At 41.9% G+C, this 18,832-nt stretch overlaps 1 protein-coding gene across 1 annotated transcript in view; it reads right to left on the bottom strand.

The window, feature by feature from the left end:
* Nucleotides 1–3,216: 3,216 nt before the first annotated feature.
* The window catches only part of PTP4A2 (protein tyrosine phosphatase 4A2), a 28,361-nt gene continuing 12,745 nt past the window's right edge, over nucleotides 3,217–18,832 (bottom strand). Inside the window, exons 2-6 of the mRNA XM_033157649.1 lie at nucleotides 16,418–17,076; nucleotides 13,882–13,974; nucleotides 8,197–8,327; nucleotides 7,058–7,132; nucleotides 3,217–5,569 (exon numbers count right to left, since the gene is read on the bottom strand). Coding sequence (XP_033013540.1) covers nucleotides 5,461–5,569; nucleotides 7,058–7,132; nucleotides 8,197–8,327; nucleotides 13,882–13,974; nucleotides 16,418–16,513 — 504 coding nt within the window. The 5' untranslated portion in view covers nucleotides 16,514–17,076 and the 3' untranslated portion in view covers nucleotides 3,217–5,460. The remainder of the gene's footprint in view (nucleotides 5,570–7,057; nucleotides 7,133–8,196; nucleotides 8,328–13,881; nucleotides 13,975–16,417; nucleotides 17,077–18,832) is intronic.

Genomic DNA, 18,832 nt, shown 5'->3' with positions numbered 1-18,832 from the left:
GCCCCAGGCAAAAATGTTCCTCCTCCACCAAGCCATTGGCCTTTACTTATCTGCAGCATCCTTCCGTGGGTGGGATGCCCTAGGTCTGTCTTTATAGATATAAACATGTTTTTACCTTTGACTCTGTTTTTCAGTTGGTTTTCATGTATGTTCTTTTTATTTGGTAAGTTGCTTTGAGTTACTTTTCTTCTTTAAAAAAAACAAAACAAAACAAACTACTAGAAAGTGCAGTTAAAAGGTATGTGAAGATGCCTCCACCCCACAAGAACCAACATGTAAAAAGAGGGGGGGGCAGTACAAAGACAAATTGGCTCTGGGGAGGAAACTTTCCTTGTCACCTTCCTTCAGATGCTGATCTCAAGAGTCCAAGGTTCATATGGGGGAAAGGCAGTTCTCTTCAGTATAGCGGTCCTGAACCGCGTAGGGCTCTAAAGCACTTTAAATTGCTCTAAAAACAAATTGGCAACCAGTGCAGCCAGACCAGAACCAGTTTTATGTTCATTTATTCTTGTTCTAGCCATATTCTGCACTAGCTGTTGTTTCCAAACCATCTTCAAAGACAGTCCCAACATCCAGCACACTGCAATAGCCTAACCTGTAAGTTATCCAAGCATAGACAATTGAAGCCATTCCTTTCAATGAAAACTTGCATGCCAGGTGTTATAAGCCAGTGTTGAAGCAATGACCCACCTTAAAAAAAAATCAAACAATTTAAACTGCTGGGTGGAGAAGGCAGTTAAGTACCACTATAAACCCTGATAGCCCAGGGTCAGAAAAGATTTCTTGCAGGCCACACCTGAGGAGGGTGAACTGCCACTATCCAGCTGGAACCTGTTCGGGGGATAGTCTGCTTTTCATGTATTTTACAAATGTACTGTATTTAAATCCAGTTCATTATGATCTGCAGTCTCAGTCTCTTTCCAGAGTTAACCCACAATTATATTGATAAGCAATAGGGTATCATGTTATTAGAGAGACGGAAAGAAATGGTGGAATGTATAGCTACTATGGCTGTAGAGGAAATGCAGAAGACCATTGTAATTTCCCTTTAACATCCCTGGTTTAAGATCTGCTGAGTTATAGTATAATTTGTGTTTCACACACCTGTCAGGAATTTCTTGGGTCTCCTGTGTTGTAAGTGCTGATTGGATACCCAGTTGCAGTGAGTGGGAGACTCTCAGCTGCTCTGCATTAGTTGCACCCAGGGTCCTGGGCTGACCATGAGTAATACCTGTTAACCAGATTTACCCAATTACATGAAAGTTGGCTATAAAAGCTGTAGGCTGGAGGAACTCAAGGAGCTTCTTCATAGATTGAGGTACTCGATGCTGTGAGACTGATGGCCGGGGTCTCTCTCGCTGCTCTACCTGTGGCTCCGGGCAGCTGAAGAGATTGTGTAGCTCCTGTCTGGTATGTTTGTGTTTTGCATACCTGCTGTTTATTTGTTGACCTTATGCAAATAAAACATTGCTTTTCTTTCACCCACCGGCATGCTTATTGACTCCAGATCCAGAAAGAACCCTGCCCATGGCAGAACAATGGCTTTCTTATGAAAGTTGGGTTATTGACTTGTCAATATACCCACATAAATGTATGAATTTTTAAAAATGATTATCTTGTAGACTGGGGGCATGATTGGAAACAATAGATTGCTGATACTTTGGAAAAGGAACTTCAACATCTCCCTTTAAGGATTTTCTATTTAGATGAACACTACTAGTCTTGTAAGCTGATGAGGAGTACTCACATGCAAGCTCCAGCACTGAATAAGCTTGCAAATACCTCTCCCAATCCTTGCAGGAGATCCAATCTCAAACTACTTCAGTACTTCCTGCTTACTGATTGTATTCTAAGCCAAGATAAGGAGCAACTTCAGAATTTCATCTACCGGTACCTAAAAATAAGTTTCTATGAATCAGCCTTTATAGAGTCGGAAGGCTCCACCTTCTCAAAGCTCAGTTGTTGTTTTCTGAAAGCAGCAGATATTGAGGTAGCGATCTGTAATATCAGTTAATGTTCACCTAGTGTAAAACCATGGTTTCCTGGATAAGTTGCAGAGAGACTTGGGGCTGTGTATTTCCTTCATGATTTGTACGTGATTAGTTTAGAAGCATTTGCTTACATTTTTTAAACAAGCTATAGTTCCCCATGACAGTCATACTGCAAAATTGCAGCAGGCTTAAACTCAAATCAGTGAGAACAAGCCTGGATCAAATCACATAATTAGTTGAAAGAGACCACGAGGGTCATCAGTCCAACCCCCTGCAATGCAGGAATCTTACACCCAATGTGGTGCACAACCCTGAGATTAAGAATCTCATGCTCTACCAACTGAGCTATGGTGGTTTCAAATCCTGTTTTTTTTTAAAGTATATGCTTCCGATTTCCTCCTTTGGTGCACAAAAAGGGTTGGAGTGTACAAAATTCATCATAACTCATTCACATTGCAGGAAATCATAGTTTCCCATAATAACAGAGCTGGGCCCAAGTGTAATTAGTGAATTGCCAGGTTTTATATCGCATATGCAGTGAAATCCAGCCAAGGATCTCACTTTTAACAACTGTTCTACTGAGCAATCTTACCAGCTGATAACAACTGTATTTTTAGCACGGCAATTGTCTTGTGGATGTCGATGCATGTGATGGCCACAGCTCACCACATCCAGGAAAAAGATGCTTCCACAGCCCATTATCACATTTGCACACTGCTCTTCATGCAAGGCGCCAGGGGCACCATTCATGTGACTGTCCTTTATCACAACCATCATCTTAACATCATATTACCAGAATAACTTGGCAATATGAATCAATCCTGGCCTCCCCAAACTCAAGTCTGCCCACTACATCACACTGGTTCTGTCAGTACAGGGGATCATTGGGCTCTTGCTCCTGACAGCCCTGCATGAGGCCAAAGCTTGGACCTGAGAAAAATCTGATGTTGATCATAGTGCATTTCATTCCTAGCTTCCCAGAGACCAAGAGGCACAGCAAAACATAAGTGTTCATTCCTGGATCAATTTTTGTTGGACTGCATACCTGACACACACAGCTATTTGTCTGAAGAAAGTATCTTGTACCAGTTTGGCATGGTTATTCTACTAAAGTGGTGCATACAAACCCCCTCTATCCGATTCACAGGACCACCACCCTCAATACTTGCCTTGACATACCACCAGAGCTAGTAGTTGTAAACAAAATTCACTGAGAACCAGGGAGGAGACTTTATACAGTAAGAACTTTATTGCACTGTGTTCCAAGTGCTGAACCAGAAATGTTTGTGCCTGGTGAGCCCAACTCACAATGAAGCTCTAGCATTTCTACTCTATGACAGAACGTGCATCCCTGTGCGCTTAACCGCCCCACCTTCTCAGTTCTGTTAAGGTTGCAATACAAGCTAATATACTGTAATACATCGATGTGAAATTAAAAGGGGAAACAAAACTATACATAGGAAAAACAAAAGTAATCCACTTGTTCTACAAGTCTGGGGCTGTTTTATATTTGGCTACAACATCTTAAGTTGTAGCTTTTAAGCAAAAAACTCTTACACGTGTTGTAGAAGTGAGACTAGTTACAAGGACAATTTGTGCCTTTATGTGCACGAGGGCAAAATGGGAAAGAAGAAGAGGAAAATTCAACAACCTGTTATTTTCCACATTTCCCAACCTATAATCATTGTTCCAGATAAGCACTCTTTTTTAACGCACAGTCCATGGCACTATGATCACTTGCATGTTTTAAATATAATGCCAACACCCACCCCAAATACATGCCATATTTTAGAGGAAAGATGGCATTTGTGGCCAACAGTTTCAGACTTAAGTCTATTAAGCCACCCACAAATTAAACTTATTGGCATGGTACCATCACAATTAGATTGATTTAAGTCTGTATGGAGCTTTAAAGACTGTGATCCACTTTCTGCACTCAAAATATTTAAGGGGAATGTTAAGTGATCAGACACAATGCAGAAATAGTGCCCTGTTTAGAAGGTCTGTAAGGCCTTGTCTATACCCACTGAAAGAGCTGCTGAGAGTGACTTACCAAAGCCTTTGACACTGTGCAAGAGACTAAATTGCAAGCTAATTCAAAATTTTAAGTAGCCAAAGAAATTTTAAAACGGAAGAAAGGGACATGGGTTCTGTTGGCACTGCAACTGTGGACCCAGCCTAGCCAAAGCAATTTCCTAGAGAGGTCACCTAAAACTGGCTAAGCACAAGCAATGCTCTTCTGACCAAAATTCAGGACACATTCTCTGTATTTATTACGCTCTGAATACAGCATATGCCTATGAGGCATTGGTTGTGTGCAACCAGCAAGGCTCCCTTAAGAACCTGATGAAAAGTCAGAAACAAGGCAATCAGTGGTTACAGTAAACTATACATGAGCCCAGTCTGGAAAAATACAGGCATTGAGAACTCAAGATCAAGAGATGCCAATGGGCACCAAAGCCCTATTAGAACTAGACTTCATTCAAGTTTATTCCTTTCAGAGAAGCAAGGATCATTCAGACAAGAAGCACACAGCCTTCCCATCCAGACTTTATAACAGGAGTTGTTTTAACCTTAAACACACACACATGCCTGTTCTCTTCCTATGCTGCGTCAGTTTTTCTGCCCAAATGGCAGGAAGCTAACTTCCAAATTATTTAGAGACATCTATTTGCAGCCAAATGGTGGGCAACATTTCAGCACAGAGGATCCCATCTGAAATTCCTGCCTTAATGCATGTGATTTGGACATCCACACATCACTCTTTTTAGAGGGATCAGATCCTCAATTACAAACAGCGTCCCAAGGGTTACAAAGTAGGCCATCCCTCATTTCTAATGACTGTTTACATGTTAACTGAATGATAACTGAAGATGTTCAGTTAAGAAAAGGACTTTCACCCATTGTGATAGGTTTACCAAAAGCAACTCTCCCCAAATGCCTATCAGCTGCAAACTCATTGTACAGCACTTCTTGGAACACCCACTTGGCATTAAGGCTGCCAACCACATACTAGCTATACAGGCGCTCCTTAAATTCTGTCTGCCATCTTTCACCAGTAAGAGGAATAACTAGTACAAAACTAAAAAATAAATTTGGGCTAGGACCTAAGTGAGGGATGCTGTCCTGCTCCAATGGTTTCTGCACAGTCTGATAGTCTGGTTTTCCTTGAGACATAGAATTGATTTTATTAATTTATCTCTCTCCAAAAAGTTAAAAATACAGAAGGTTCAAAGAATGCTCGTCTCTTGGCAGATGTTCAGACTGCAACATGAGAAGACAATCCTTCACTGAAATGTTTACTTTTACTTTTATTTTTTATCACAATCATCATCATTGGGACAAAGGCAGAGGAGCACCCACTCCGCTATGGTAAATATGTCGTTCAACTCCAGAATTACATTTCCAGGTTCCACGAGTCCAAAAAGACAGCCATGATAGCGTCAAGACTTCATGGAGGGCCTCCCCCTTACTGCATAATGCAGTGGCCGTTGGCATCTCTGAAGCGTAATCGCATCTTCGGTCGGTATTTCTCAAGGTAGAGCAGTTGTTTGGAATTGAAAGCTCCCCTCCTCTTCCTGAAACAGAAGCACATCCAAGACATTAGATCTCAAGCACAAACACTAAATGCATTTCTCCAGCTGGAGGCAGCAATGCTTCTGAATACCAGTTGCTCTGGTGCTTGAATCCTGCTTGCTGGTTTTCTACAGGCAACTGTTGAGGCACTATGATAATAGGATCCTGGCATCATCCAGCAAGTTTGTCTGACATTCTTAACAGACCTGCACAGACCTCCAGGCCTGCACAGCTCACACCTAACTTCCTATATGGTACCTCTGCTTCATTTCAAGCTTGGCAGAAGCCAAGAGAAAGAAAACATGAGGTGCATGTGCAGATGAAACTGGATCTATAAATTATCATTAAACTGCAAGCTTTGATCAGTTTAATAGGTTGATCAACAAAGCTTTAGTTAATTAAGACAGAGTTATTACATTACTGTCACTCTTTCTTTTCTGGAATGTTAGCCCTCAAACCACAAAGGAAAGGCTCACTCTGCAACTCCTCCCCATGCTAGTGTCAGTCTTTGAAAAATGCGTTAAACACTGGGATGGAGGTCCACAAACTTGCTTGCCATACACAGGTGCATTTTTCATTCTGATGAGATTCCACCCCCCCCCCCAAGACCCTATACTGAGCCTTAAGGAACTCATATGGCCCCAGGCTTATCATGTTACCCAGTGGTGTTGGAAAGATATTGCTCCTACACTATCAAGGGAAACCAGCCTAAATAGTGACGGCCAAATTCTAATCCATGAGGAAAAATAATAATATTCAGGTTCAAAATCCTACTCAGTTTATGAAACTCATTATGTGACTTTGGGCCATTCACCAGTGTCAGACATGATAAATCTATGATTTGCTGAGATGGGAACACACTCCAGTGTACCTTAGGCTTATGCACTCCCCTTCTTCCTCCTTTCAGCACAAAGGAATATTATAAACACAGGCTGTATTGACATGCCTATCTCTGCTCTGAGGTGAACTCATCAGGCTACAGAACATGTGGAGCAAAGTGTCTCATTAAAATAAAGAAAAGCATGGTGTGCCTAAAAGCTATCTGCCTCTTATTTTAAAAGTAGAAGGAGGGGGGCTCCATTACCTGCTAGCCCCTCCATTCTGGATTCCTTTGGAATGACGGATTTCTACTAGCTGGGTTGTAGCAAAGCAATGCCTAAGATCAGCAGTGCCAGCCAAGATAGGGCTACACTTATTCTGTATTCCAAAAGATTCGGTCAGTTCCCCAATAAAGAAAAAAAGGGGGAGGGGAGTTCTGTAGCTTGCTTGTTCTTAGGTGAACTTTATATCCAAGTGGCCCAAGTCACAAGCCTAGCTAATTCTGTCTAATCACCACCCAGAAGGAGGGACTGTGCCTAGGCCTCAAACATTTTTGTATGTCACAAGTTCAGCAATGCTATGAGGAAGCAGCAGCTGCTAACCAACCTTGTGACAGAAGATTGCTCAATGCAAAGAATGCTATAGAAAGTGAGAAGAGGGGCAACACTTACTGTCTTATAAACTGCACAGCGTCCTCATACTTCATTCCACATTCAATGAGTGCTAGGGCAACCAGAACTGGGGCTCTGGAAGGAGAAGAGAAATCAATACAAATTTAAACTAGGTCCAGTAAACCTCTCAAAAATAGATCCAATTAGTGCAGCCATGGGCCCAAGACTGCTTCTCCCTCTCCCTCTCTCTCTCCCTCTCTCAGCTACAGAACAATATTGGCCTGCTTTGTTTAATACTGGGTGCAGTATGAAATCAATAGCTTTATGGATGCCCAATATAGGACAGCAACACTGTTTGCACATTTCAGTTAAAAAGTTTATCAACTATAATTGAGACTAGATGGGCGATACGTGTTAAAGTACCTGCCACCTGCAGTTTTTAAAAATACTTTAAAATATTTATTTTAAAGATTTTCCAATTAACCAAGGGAATATTTAAGGTCAAAATGTTTTGATAAACTGATCCATTGACCAAATGTTAACAGTCCTGCTGGCAAGTGGCACAAAGTAGCTCAGGGCAGCAGTTCCTGGCACTCCAATTTTAGCAAGTGCATTGTTTCACAATATTGATCATGTTGAGGAATGCCATTGCAATTAAGAAGGGAGTGCCAGCAGCTATCATAAGCAACTTAAAAATGACTGGTCACTGGAGAGATCAAATCATCAAGAGCCACCGCACGCACCAGCAGATTACAATTCTTACCTTGTGCATAAGCATGCATGCAAGGGAAGGAACTATCTACCCATTTACTACTTTGCAGCTGTCCTAGTTGTGGGCAGCTTGCTTCAAGAGTGCCTAAGCCAAACTAAGTGATTTAAAAGGTCTCCTCTTAAAAACCCAAGGGCCTATTCTTCTTCATGGTGTAAAAAACTTAAATTTAATTGCAGTGCTTTACAATGCAGCATGGGGTTGGTGTTAGATGAGAACTATCCCTGTTGATTTAGGAGTCTTGAAAAAACTGCTGGGGGAGGACGACAGCAGTGTTTGAAACCAATGAGTCAGCATCCTAGCAGACAACCAAATGTGTCTCAATATACTGCTGGGTTTGTTGTGCTACAGACCTCAAATCACAGGTTCAGCTGCAAGAAAAAAGGAAATCCTGAAATCAACCTCTCCAATCAGAGAACAGGAAGTTTACCTTCCAAGCCCTGCAACACAGTGTACAGCAACGCAGCAGCCAGGTTCCTCACGAAATTTTGTTTTCAAAAGGTTAAGCCAGTCATCCACAATTTCACTTGGAGGTGGTGCTCCATCATCAAATGGCCAGTCCTTTGGAAGAAGGAGACAAAACATGTTACTTCCTCTCAGTACTCAAAGCATGGTGGAATGCCACCCCACTTCTTTTCGGAAGACCCGTAACCATCCCATTTCTCGGGCAGATGCAACTTAAGTCTCCCTGAATCATTGCACCTTCCTTTTCCCCCTCCCACTCTGGACACTGCTTCCACTAAATTGTTGTACCTGCAACCTGTATTTATCAGATTTTAATTGACTTTCCATGTGTTGTGTCTGAATTTCTAAATGAAGAGTGATATAAATCTGTTTTACAATAAACAAAACAAATTTGACAACTAATTATACCACTTTATGCTTTTTCCTCTTGTTATTGCCACTCTCACTTTCATGTGTATGACAGCAATACCATGAATACTGTATATGGTATCTGGGAGGGATATCAGTTGTAAGATTTTATGGTCTGCATTTTATTGTGGCATCAATACACTGTTTTGATGCTAATTTGGTTCATATATTATATTTTTAAAATTATTATTTATAGTACCTTTAGTGTGTACAGCACTTTACAAAATACATGAGGAAAGATTCCTGCCTCAAGAAGCTTATGATCTTAAATTCAGCACAGGGGGAAATAAAACACATGGAAGGGGAGGCAGGGATAAACAGGGAAGCAATATGCAGTTGTTTCAGTTGCACATGTTTAGGCTGGGTTACAGTACAATGTTGGAATGAAAGGGCTGTGCCAAAAGCTTCAAGGAAAAGGTGAGCTTTTAGGACTGATTTGATGATCATAAGCACACCTCCATGAGGTAGTTCCAAACAGTACAGGGCAGTAAAGAGAAAAGGCTGGTATCTTTTGAGGGACAGGAGACAATGTTCACATGGGTGAGGGAGTTGGAGAGCAAAGGTAACCAGCAGGAATGTATATCAACATAAAAGAGCAAAGAATTGGGGGGAAGGGGAGCCATGAAGAGCTTGTGATGAATCTTAGAGCAGTCAGTCGCATAAGGATTTTGGGGAGAGCAACATAATCAGAATGACAAGACAAGAGGTAAATGATTTTTCCACCAAACTGCTGGACAGATGTGAGGGGACCAGTGAACAGAGGAATATGGAGAGCAGGGAATAATCTAGGTAAGCAATGACCAGGGCCTTAATCAAAGCTTTTGCCAAGGAAACACAAAAAGCGGGCCATTTTTTGCAATGCTGCGAAGGGAGAAGTTTCATGAATTTTTCTGCAGACTAATCCACTTTGAATAAAATGTATCAGTATACCAATTAATCTTTCAAGCAAACTGTCAGTTCAGTGTATGCAAGTAAACTCAGCTAATTAGATGGAAGGTTAAACCACTACCCTGATTTTGTAGCAACTACATCTTCCGCTTTAATTACTACATGAACTGCAGGAACAAAACTGAACTTATCTCTCTAAAATAGCATTTCAAGTTCTAGTAATTAGTTAAGTTTTATTGTTTTAGCCATAACAAAATATTTAATATGTTATCCGTTTAAGTGCAGTGTAAGTTAAGGAACATGATTGGCAGCCCCCTTCTTCTCATGGATTCCTATGAAAAAACATTATTGGATATTATGTTTATGAAGCACAATTGCCCAGAATTATAATGCTATTACAATTATTATATATTATTACTGCTCCTTCCTCTCTCTTCATATCCCACTTTTCTTGCTTTGATTTCTTCTCTTACTTTTTATAGTTGCCATTATTGCTTTTGGTTTATTAGAAAATGGAAACCAAAACATTTTTTTTAAAAAAGAGGAAGGAGGAGTAATCCATACGAGCAAATGCTTAGGTTCTGTTTCAAGCTGGAGATGAGGACCAAACAGGTTAAGCCAAATGTTTAATGCAAAGGTGTCTTTTCAGGATTTGGGGGGAAGGGGAAGAAGAACACCCTACAAAGGTGTTTTGAGCAGGAGGGGCAGAGACAGAATGGGTAGAGTCATCTTAGAAAACAGGAAACTTAAGAGGTGGCAGGCTTGGAGCAGCCAAGGCCATAGACAAAAGATATGACCCCAAATAGGGCAGAAAGATAAAACTTGTCTTCCTTTGAGCACCCTAAGGAAAGATTCATTGAGAGCTGAAAGGAAAGAGCAAATCCTTCATTGTATCTCTTCTGCCGAGATGCCTGCTCAACAGAACACCACGTTATCAGCATGAAACTGTCAGCCACTGATCACAGTTCCCAGAATAGACCTCAAGCCCCACAATAAGACTACCAATGCTCAGACTGCAAAGCCTGGGGTTTTTCACAGGTTAACAGCTAAACAAGGCTGCCACTGCAGCAGCTTATCAGGCCAGATGCCAGCACCAGGGGGACTTCTAATGGGCAGATGAAAGGAAGTATAAGAACTGACGTTCAGTGGTGAAATCACTGAAATGAAAAGTTCCCCCAGCAGACATTCTGCTAAATTTGATTAAGCATGGCCTCATCCAGGAAAACACTGAGTGCTTCTTTTAACAAGCCAAGTGGCGCTGAGGAAATTCCACAACTCAAAAGATCAACCCTTTAGATTAACAACCCCTAACAGAGTCTAGAAGCATAGACACTGCCATTCATTGCTACTGGCAGTAATATTTACCGGTATATTGTGCTACATTGTTTCATGTTTATTTGCCTTCACAACAAGCCTGTGAAGCTGGCCCCAATTATCCTAATTTTACATATGAGGGAACTGATGGTGAGCCAGAAGGATTTGCCAAAGGCCACACAATGAGTCTCCTAGATCCAACTTCAGCTTGTTCAACCAAATCATTCAGCTTATACTCTGCTCTCAGCTTGTTATCGCTCACTACCTAATGACAGCAAACATGCATTTTGGGCCAATCCTGATCTCACAGCAGCCTCAGAAAAGTCTACTGTTTTTCAAAAGTACACCTGCTTTTCTGCAGGCATTATAATGCAGAAACATTTTCAGAATATAATTCAACCTTGTCTTTCCTAAGCCATGTCTGCTGTTCAGACAAGCTATTTTTAAAATCAGACACATGAACCTGTGAAGTGTCAGCAGCTGGCATGGAACAATGCCAGCATTATCCACCCCACCTCCCTTGCCTTTTCCTGCATTAAATGTATTGAACACTACCAGTTCAATCAGCTTATGTTGAATTCTGATGACGTATTACCATTTGTTAGGGCAGAATAAGCAATTGCTTTGTGTGTCCCATCTCTTAAACATCCCTAGAAGCAAAGTCTGGACAAACATTTTATCTTTATAACCATCCTTTCAGGTAGTGTAGCTATCCCTCAGCCAAACCTATCTCACAGGATGGTTGTGACACAAATGTTGGGAGACTAGAACATCTTGGTGGACAGCTTTTTTTTTATTTCCATTTTCTTCTAACAGTTTTTTCAGGTTTTGCTGGCAAATTACCGGTAAGAGCCTAGAGGTAAGTCAAGGCATCGGAAAGATCTGGGTAGTTCCTTATCCTGTGGAACTGGTTCAGAGATAGTCCGCTCAGAATGGACTGAACTACTGCTGCAGGGAGTGGAGGCAAGGGTGGGGGAATGATGTATACATAGCAAACTATTTGTTGCAATTGCTCAGATCAAGGACACCATAAGTGGCAATCCTTCTGTCACACTAGATAGGAAGCACGTGCTTTTTACTGTAGGATTTGCTGCTTTGAGTTTACTGCAATTAATAGTAAAACCCAGAGAGAAAACAAGGGCAAGAGGAAGGGCTGGCCTACAGTCACAAGATGATGTTGTTGACCTCTAGGAGAGAGTAGTCTGAGTATCAGGCCACACAGATCTCTCTCATCACTACCTTTTCATGCTGCAGCAGAGATTATTTTCCAGGCATTGCTTGACATGAGAGATGATCTTGGCTGTGACTTCTGGAGGACCTGCTCCCTTGCAGGCTTTTGCCACCTGGCCTGGGAGGGTCTGGCCCTGACTGACTCCAGTCACAAAAGCTGAGGTAGATGAACAGAAACTTGGGTTGGGGTATTGTTTAGGGGGTGGTTGTTGGTGGATTCTGTTGCTGTTATTATTGTCCTAATTGTTTAAAGAATTTTAAAATGTTTTAACCACGTGTGACTGGGTAAGGAGCACATGACACAGACAGTTAATGACGGTGCCATCTGCCAATTAATGATGATGCCAATCTGGGGAATTGTGGTTGTCCTATCAGCCAGCCCTCAGGTCTGCAGCTGCTATTGTTGAATGCCAGGTCAGCTCTAAATAAGATCTCCCTCACCCATGATCTGATTATGGATGAGGTGGCCAATCTGGTTTGTATCACTAATACTTGGGTGGGTGAGCAGGAAGGAGCTGGTCTCACCAAGCTGCACCCACAAGCTGCACCCACCAGTGAAGCAATAGGGCAGACTTGAGGGTCAGAGAAGGGGAGTTACTGTAGCCAACAGAGACTCCATCTCTCTCTTTCTCCAGACTCTCTTGAGTTGGAGGGGGGTCCAGAGTGTGGGTTCCTGGCATTGGGCAACTGGGACAGATCTGGGATTCTGCCCACCTTGCTGCCCTAGCCGTTTCTCTGTCTGAGCCAAAAGAACTGGTATCAGAGGTGGTGTTGAGGACTCCCAGACTGCTGGTTCGGGGGTTGGGGAAGACTTCAACATCTATGCTAAATTGCCTGGCTCTGGGGTGGCTCAGGATTTCATGGCTGCCAAGACAACCATGGGACTGTCTCAACATGTCACCGGACCAATGCATGTGACAGGTAACACTCTGGACCTTTTTTCTCAATTGGATAGGAAGACGATAATCTGAAAATGGGAGATATTTGCATCAGTCCCTTGTCAAGGTCAGATCACTTGCTGCTGAGATTTAGTCTTTCAGCACCTTTCCCCCTCTGCACAGGCAGCGGCCTGATGGACCCAGTGGGTTTCCAGACAGCTCGGGAGAGTTTCTGGCTGATATGACTGGTGCTCCAATCAAACTCCTTGCCAACATCTGGAACATCCAAATGGTGCGGGCCATTGACACAATTGCTCCTGAATGCCCTCTCCTGCTTATTGGAGCCCACTTGGCTCCCTGCTATACTACATAGCTTAAGTCAAGGAAACAAGCTGGTGATAGTGAAGGCACCAAAGGAGGCTTACTTTGCTGCCTCTGTAGCTCCCCCAGCCCTGAACTACAGGAATTTACACTCTCTCTCTCTCTCTCTCTCTCTCTCTCTCTCTCTCTCTCTCTCTCTCCTTCTCCCAGGACAAAATCATTTTCCAGCCAAGAAACATAGTGCTATGCCGTGGCACTCACTTTCTCATGCACACACACACTTGTTCCTGGCTTTAAAGCTGAAGGCAGATGGCTATCCCCACTGGCAAGGTTTATCTAGTTAACACTCACAAACATCTATCTTTAAAGAAACACAGAGACATTGGAACTCAATCCCCCAAACTGATTAACCAAATACTTGAATGCACCTGATATGGCAGGACTGTAGATTGCTCAGTGACCCAGAAATCATGCCCAACTGCTGCACAGTTCCACAGCTGCAGGCTAGCCCAGACAGTGCCATCTCACTGAGAAGCAAGACCACTAGGCAGTTCAAAAAAACGCACCATTTTCTGCTGAATCATAATTCCCTCTCAGAACTTTATACTCACCAGAACTTGAATTCCTTCTTTTTCAACTGGTGCTTTATCATAGGTAGCATCACAGACACGCACCAAGGTTGTCACTCCATACTTCTTCAGCTCCTTTTAGAACAAACAAAGTCAAATAAACTTTTCAGACCAAGTGAAAAAAATACCTTTGCTTCCAGAGGTATGCAAAGCTTTATGAATAACTGGTGACAGGTGACAGCCAGGGGCAGCCTTCCAAGGAAAACTATCTCTTCCTTGAATTACGGCTGCACATACTTCAACTGTCCAGAAACAGCAGGGTGTAAAGGAGGTTAAGCAGAAAGGATGACCTGCCAATGGAAGGCTCCACAATGAAGCAATGGGTGTGACAGACTGAGAAGTCAACGAGCGTCTTCTCTTAAAACAGCTGGAACAGAGCTCTTAAAGGCCTTGGGAGCTACACAAAGCCTGTTCCTTTCTCCATTATTTAATTCACATTAAGCACTTATGCACAGCACCTTGAAGGAGTATGGTTCCTAACTAAAAGGAAAATCAAGGAAAGAGGAAAGGCATAGTTGGACAATGAAGGGATAAAGGATGATTAACTAGTAACATCAACCTGATAAATCACAAATGCTTCTTTTTGGTCCATGGCTAGAATTATCACACAGGTCCCAGGTAAAAGTTAAAAATGCAGAACTACATATACTGTATCTGGCACAACAGTGCAGAAACACATGACAACTGGTTAAGTTTAAGTGTGCAAATTTTGGATACTCTTTAGGTTAATGTAATTGACTTTGCATTGCACACTATTGCAACAGTGGTATTGTGGATCCATTTATTGTTAATATTTGTTACCATGGTTGTTATCTGTATATTTTGAAAATCTTTGAATAATAGTATTTATTTCAAAAAGTTTTAATGTGCAGCACAAAATCATCTAAAACATAATCTAAAGCATAGTGGGTGATATCCAACATTAATCATACTAGTTTGTATCCAACTAAGTTCTGCTCAGAGTAAATCCACAGAAATTAATGGACCCAAGTTAGTCATGACCATTGATTTAAGTGTGTTCACTCCAAGTAAGACTTAGTTGGACACCATCCCGTATGTTTAAGTAGCACCCTTGTCCTTAAACTGGAAGCGAGTTATTCAAAACAAGAGAGAGAACATATGGTAGCATAAAAGAAAACAAATTTAACACTTTTCAAGCTAGAGGAGAGGTAAGTACTGAAAAGTATTACTTGTAAAGTGGCCCAAGCAAGAAAAAGGAACACAAAGGCAAAGTGGAACAGCAAAGTTAGCACCCCAGTCTTCTTTAAATGGAAGCATGTGGTTGTCTGGGTTATGTAGCCTCAGACATTTCTGGTCTAAAGGAGAGCCTTGTTTTCTGGCTTCCTGGAAATGCATTACAAGTAGAAATTCTGAGGCACACAAACACAACTCGGGTTTAGTTGCAAAACATGAAAAAAACAAGCTGAAATTCAAAATCCCTTAATTTACTTTTAACAAAATTCTCCAGTTGTGACATCACCCTGAAGAACTCTCAGGTGATTAGCTACCCCGAATTTGAATGATTCCTCAATTAAGTCTCACTGATTAATACCAGTATCTGGTGTAGAGGCTATCACAGGATGAATGAAAAGAGAGAGGACACTTTGTAGGTCAATTTTGTAAGTGCAGTCTTGTGCCTTCCTAGGGCTGGATGATGTATCAGTTTGAAGTCCACATCGTGGTAACGGTTTCATAATATTCAACATGGTGATATACTGAGAATTACAATGTTTGTGTCTGTGCTATGTAAACAATCATGAAAGACCACGAAGCCGGTCATCGTTTCTCTCATGATTCCTGCTGACCCTGTTGCTTTGTTGACTGAGGTAACAAAGTTACAGACATGGCGTATCAATGGCCGGACTATCCCTGGTCTAGGTGTGAACACTGTATTTATATTCTGGCCTTCCCTGCTTTCATATTTCATACTTCATGTGTTAACTTGTTTCAACCCGCATAATGTTGTGGGCTCCAAGCAAGGTGGTCTGCTTGCACGAGTGCCTTTTCTTGGAGGGAACCCTACAGGAACAGAGGTGAAAGGGGAGAAAGACTAGCAAGCAGACCTAGTGCATGGGGATTCCAGAAAGAAGTAGGCCATGCAAGGTATGAGTCACTGCAGCTTTACACTCCAGAAATCTTGGGACTGAAGGTTTTGGATAAGCATTCTAGAGAATTTCTCTACTAGGCCCTACTTTAGTCCCACATTAATCGAGAACTTACCTTAGAACTCACCCAGCAATTTCTATGTCTGTATATTGCCAGGGGAGTTTGGCAATATTGGGCAAGTTACCTTTTAGCTATCATCTGTTGGAATCTGGTCTCAATAACTGCAGGATACAGTTGTCTAACATTACTGATCTTTTCACTGAAGAGTCCTTGATAAGCTTCCCACCTCCACTAGGCTTCCAGGAAGAAAATTCAAAAACCACTCATCTAGGTAAACTACTACATTGGCCTGCATCTTTCGTGCACTCTTTTGCATGCCTGTTCAAACATACAATACAGATAGCCTCCTTACCTCTGTGAATTTGTTGAGGGTTGCATTGGTTGGGTTGTGGGTAATTAGGAAGCGCATACTCTCATAAGTAATCTCCACTGGAGCAGGACGGTTCATAGTGGCAGGAGGAGTGATGGGGCCAAAAAAAAAAAAAAATCAAACCTTGCAACGTTTCACAGCAGAAAACATTTAAAAAAATCACTAAAGTGTCTGGGAATAGGTCAGAGCTTTCCTTGTTAAGTTCTGTAAGATGATTCTTCACTTCAAGAAAAGCAGGTTTGCTTAAACGTGCTGCACTTCAACTTCAGCCTCAATTACTACAGGCGGTTCTCCTCAAGACTCTGCCCTACATGCACAAAATAGGCAGCCTTTATTACATTTAGGCACTGGTGAGGCACAAAGAAAATTTAAGGGCAGATCTTCTTTCCACTTGTGTTTGGCCAAGCTTTGCTTCTCTAGCGTCACCAAGAGGAAAAGGTGTCCAATGTGCAGAAAATATCCCCATATATTTGAGGCTTATGTCTCGGTGTCTGGAGTCTTCAAGGCAAAGTCTCGTTATGGCACGTAGGACCCTGGCCCCCAGCTCACTTGTCAGCCAGGGTGCTGTGCTGGGCCCGGCAGAAATCTGCCCTGACACTCAGAATCGCCATAAATGTGTGACGTGGATTCGAATGGAAAACCTAAGAGAGGGGGAAATATTCATGCTTAGAGACAGCTGTGCAGATTATATGTACAGAAGCATCAAAACACCTACAGCATTAAGATTTCAAACAGCAAACAAGTATCTGAAATTGCTTTAGACATAGTGAACACTATATATTAATGCAGTGAAACAACATTCCTGTGATCTGTATGCTCATTCCGATTAATCAAGGCCAGTGCTCATATTACTATCTGATCCTTTTACCTTGTCTGTGATTGCAATCCTAGGGCTTCCAAATCACACACAGCAATACTTCCCCTGCATACAGATTCAAGCAATTATCACAACTTAGTTTGAACTAGTCCTTAAGTATGGCAAATATGACCCTTAATACATATCAAGAAACAAATGCTATCCATAAAAATCTTTTACCTTTCATAAACTGCTTGTGGAAGATTCGGTTTCAACTCAAACATGTGAGCTGAAAGTTTCATAAAGTGCTCTGTTTGCCTCAACCACATGCACACAAGTTGTGCCAAAAGGAACTTGAAAGCCAAGAGCAGTCCAGTTCACATTTTCACAAGGCAAATTGTTCCGTGACGCACAGTATAAAACAAATACCAGGAAATTCTAACCTGCTCACTTCAGTGTTGATCCTTACCAAGGTTATGACGTATATCAGCTAAGACAATGCACCAAGGAAAGGATTTTTTGTAGCCTGGTTACATATTCCAGTTAAACATTCAAACAGTATCCTTCTCCACACTATTCTGCATGGTTAATACAGATGAGTTTTGTCCTGGAAAGGGCTACCCAGCATTCACATCAAATTACAAAACTTATTACATGTGAAAATTATGTTAGTCCTCACAACATGGGAATTCCAAATATAAATTTCAGAAAGGCTGAAAGAAGCCTAATCTCATGTCCACCTGTTGCAGAAACAGAACTGTGTGGGTCTTTCCCTTCTAACCTTAAAGAATGACTGGTTTTCAATGCTGAAAGGAAGATTTCCAACAAGCAGCTCCAATACAAGAAACCCATGCTGTATGATGGAGGCTGCATATGCATATGCATCTTTCTGTCTCAAAGCCTACTTCCAAGGCAGGGAGTAAGGCAGAGTCCCACACTCAGTGTCCATATTATTTAGAAGCCACTTAGCACTTTAAAAATCCCTTAAGTGGCGTACAACCTAAAACAATACACATAATTAAAACAAAAATGTAGCATAAACCAGTAAATCATTAGTGCAAAAGCAAATAAAAACAGAGTTCAGTGTGGTGCAGTGGTTAAGAGTGGTAGACTCCTAATGTGGTGAACCGGGTTCGCGTCTCCGCTCCTCCACATGCAGCTGCTGGGTCACCTTGGGCTAGTCACACTTCTTTGAAGTCTCTCAGCCCCACTCACCTCACAGGGTGTTTGTTGTGGGGGAGGAAGGGAAAGGAGAATGTTAGCCGCTTTGAGACTCCTTCGAGGAGTGCTAAAGCGGGATATCAAATCCAAACTCCTCTTCTTCTTATAAGTCAAGGAACAAATCACAGACAACAAAACACAGTCCATCAACCTACGAAGTCTCAATGCTACCAGGTCCTGAAGTTGTACAGAGACATATAGCCTGCACTATAGTAGGAAAACATCCTAATTTAAAGAGTATGGAATGCAAAGCATCTATTTGTCAATTTAGCACTGGGGATTCAATTATGTAAACTTGATGCAAGAGGGAAGGAATTAGTGTAACTGCTGCTGTTCACAGAAGACACTGAAGCCTGCATATAAACACGCTTGCTGTGATT

This window comes from Lacerta agilis, chromosome 8 (assembly GCF_009819535.1).
Source record: "Lacerta agilis isolate rLacAgi1 chromosome 8, rLacAgi1.pri, whole genome shotgun sequence".
Classification (NCBI taxonomy): Eukaryota; Metazoa; Chordata; class Lepidosauria; order Squamata; family Lacertidae; genus Lacerta; species Lacerta agilis.
Note: the sequence above shows the minus strand (reverse complement) of the source record. Positions and strands in the feature narration are given on the sequence as shown.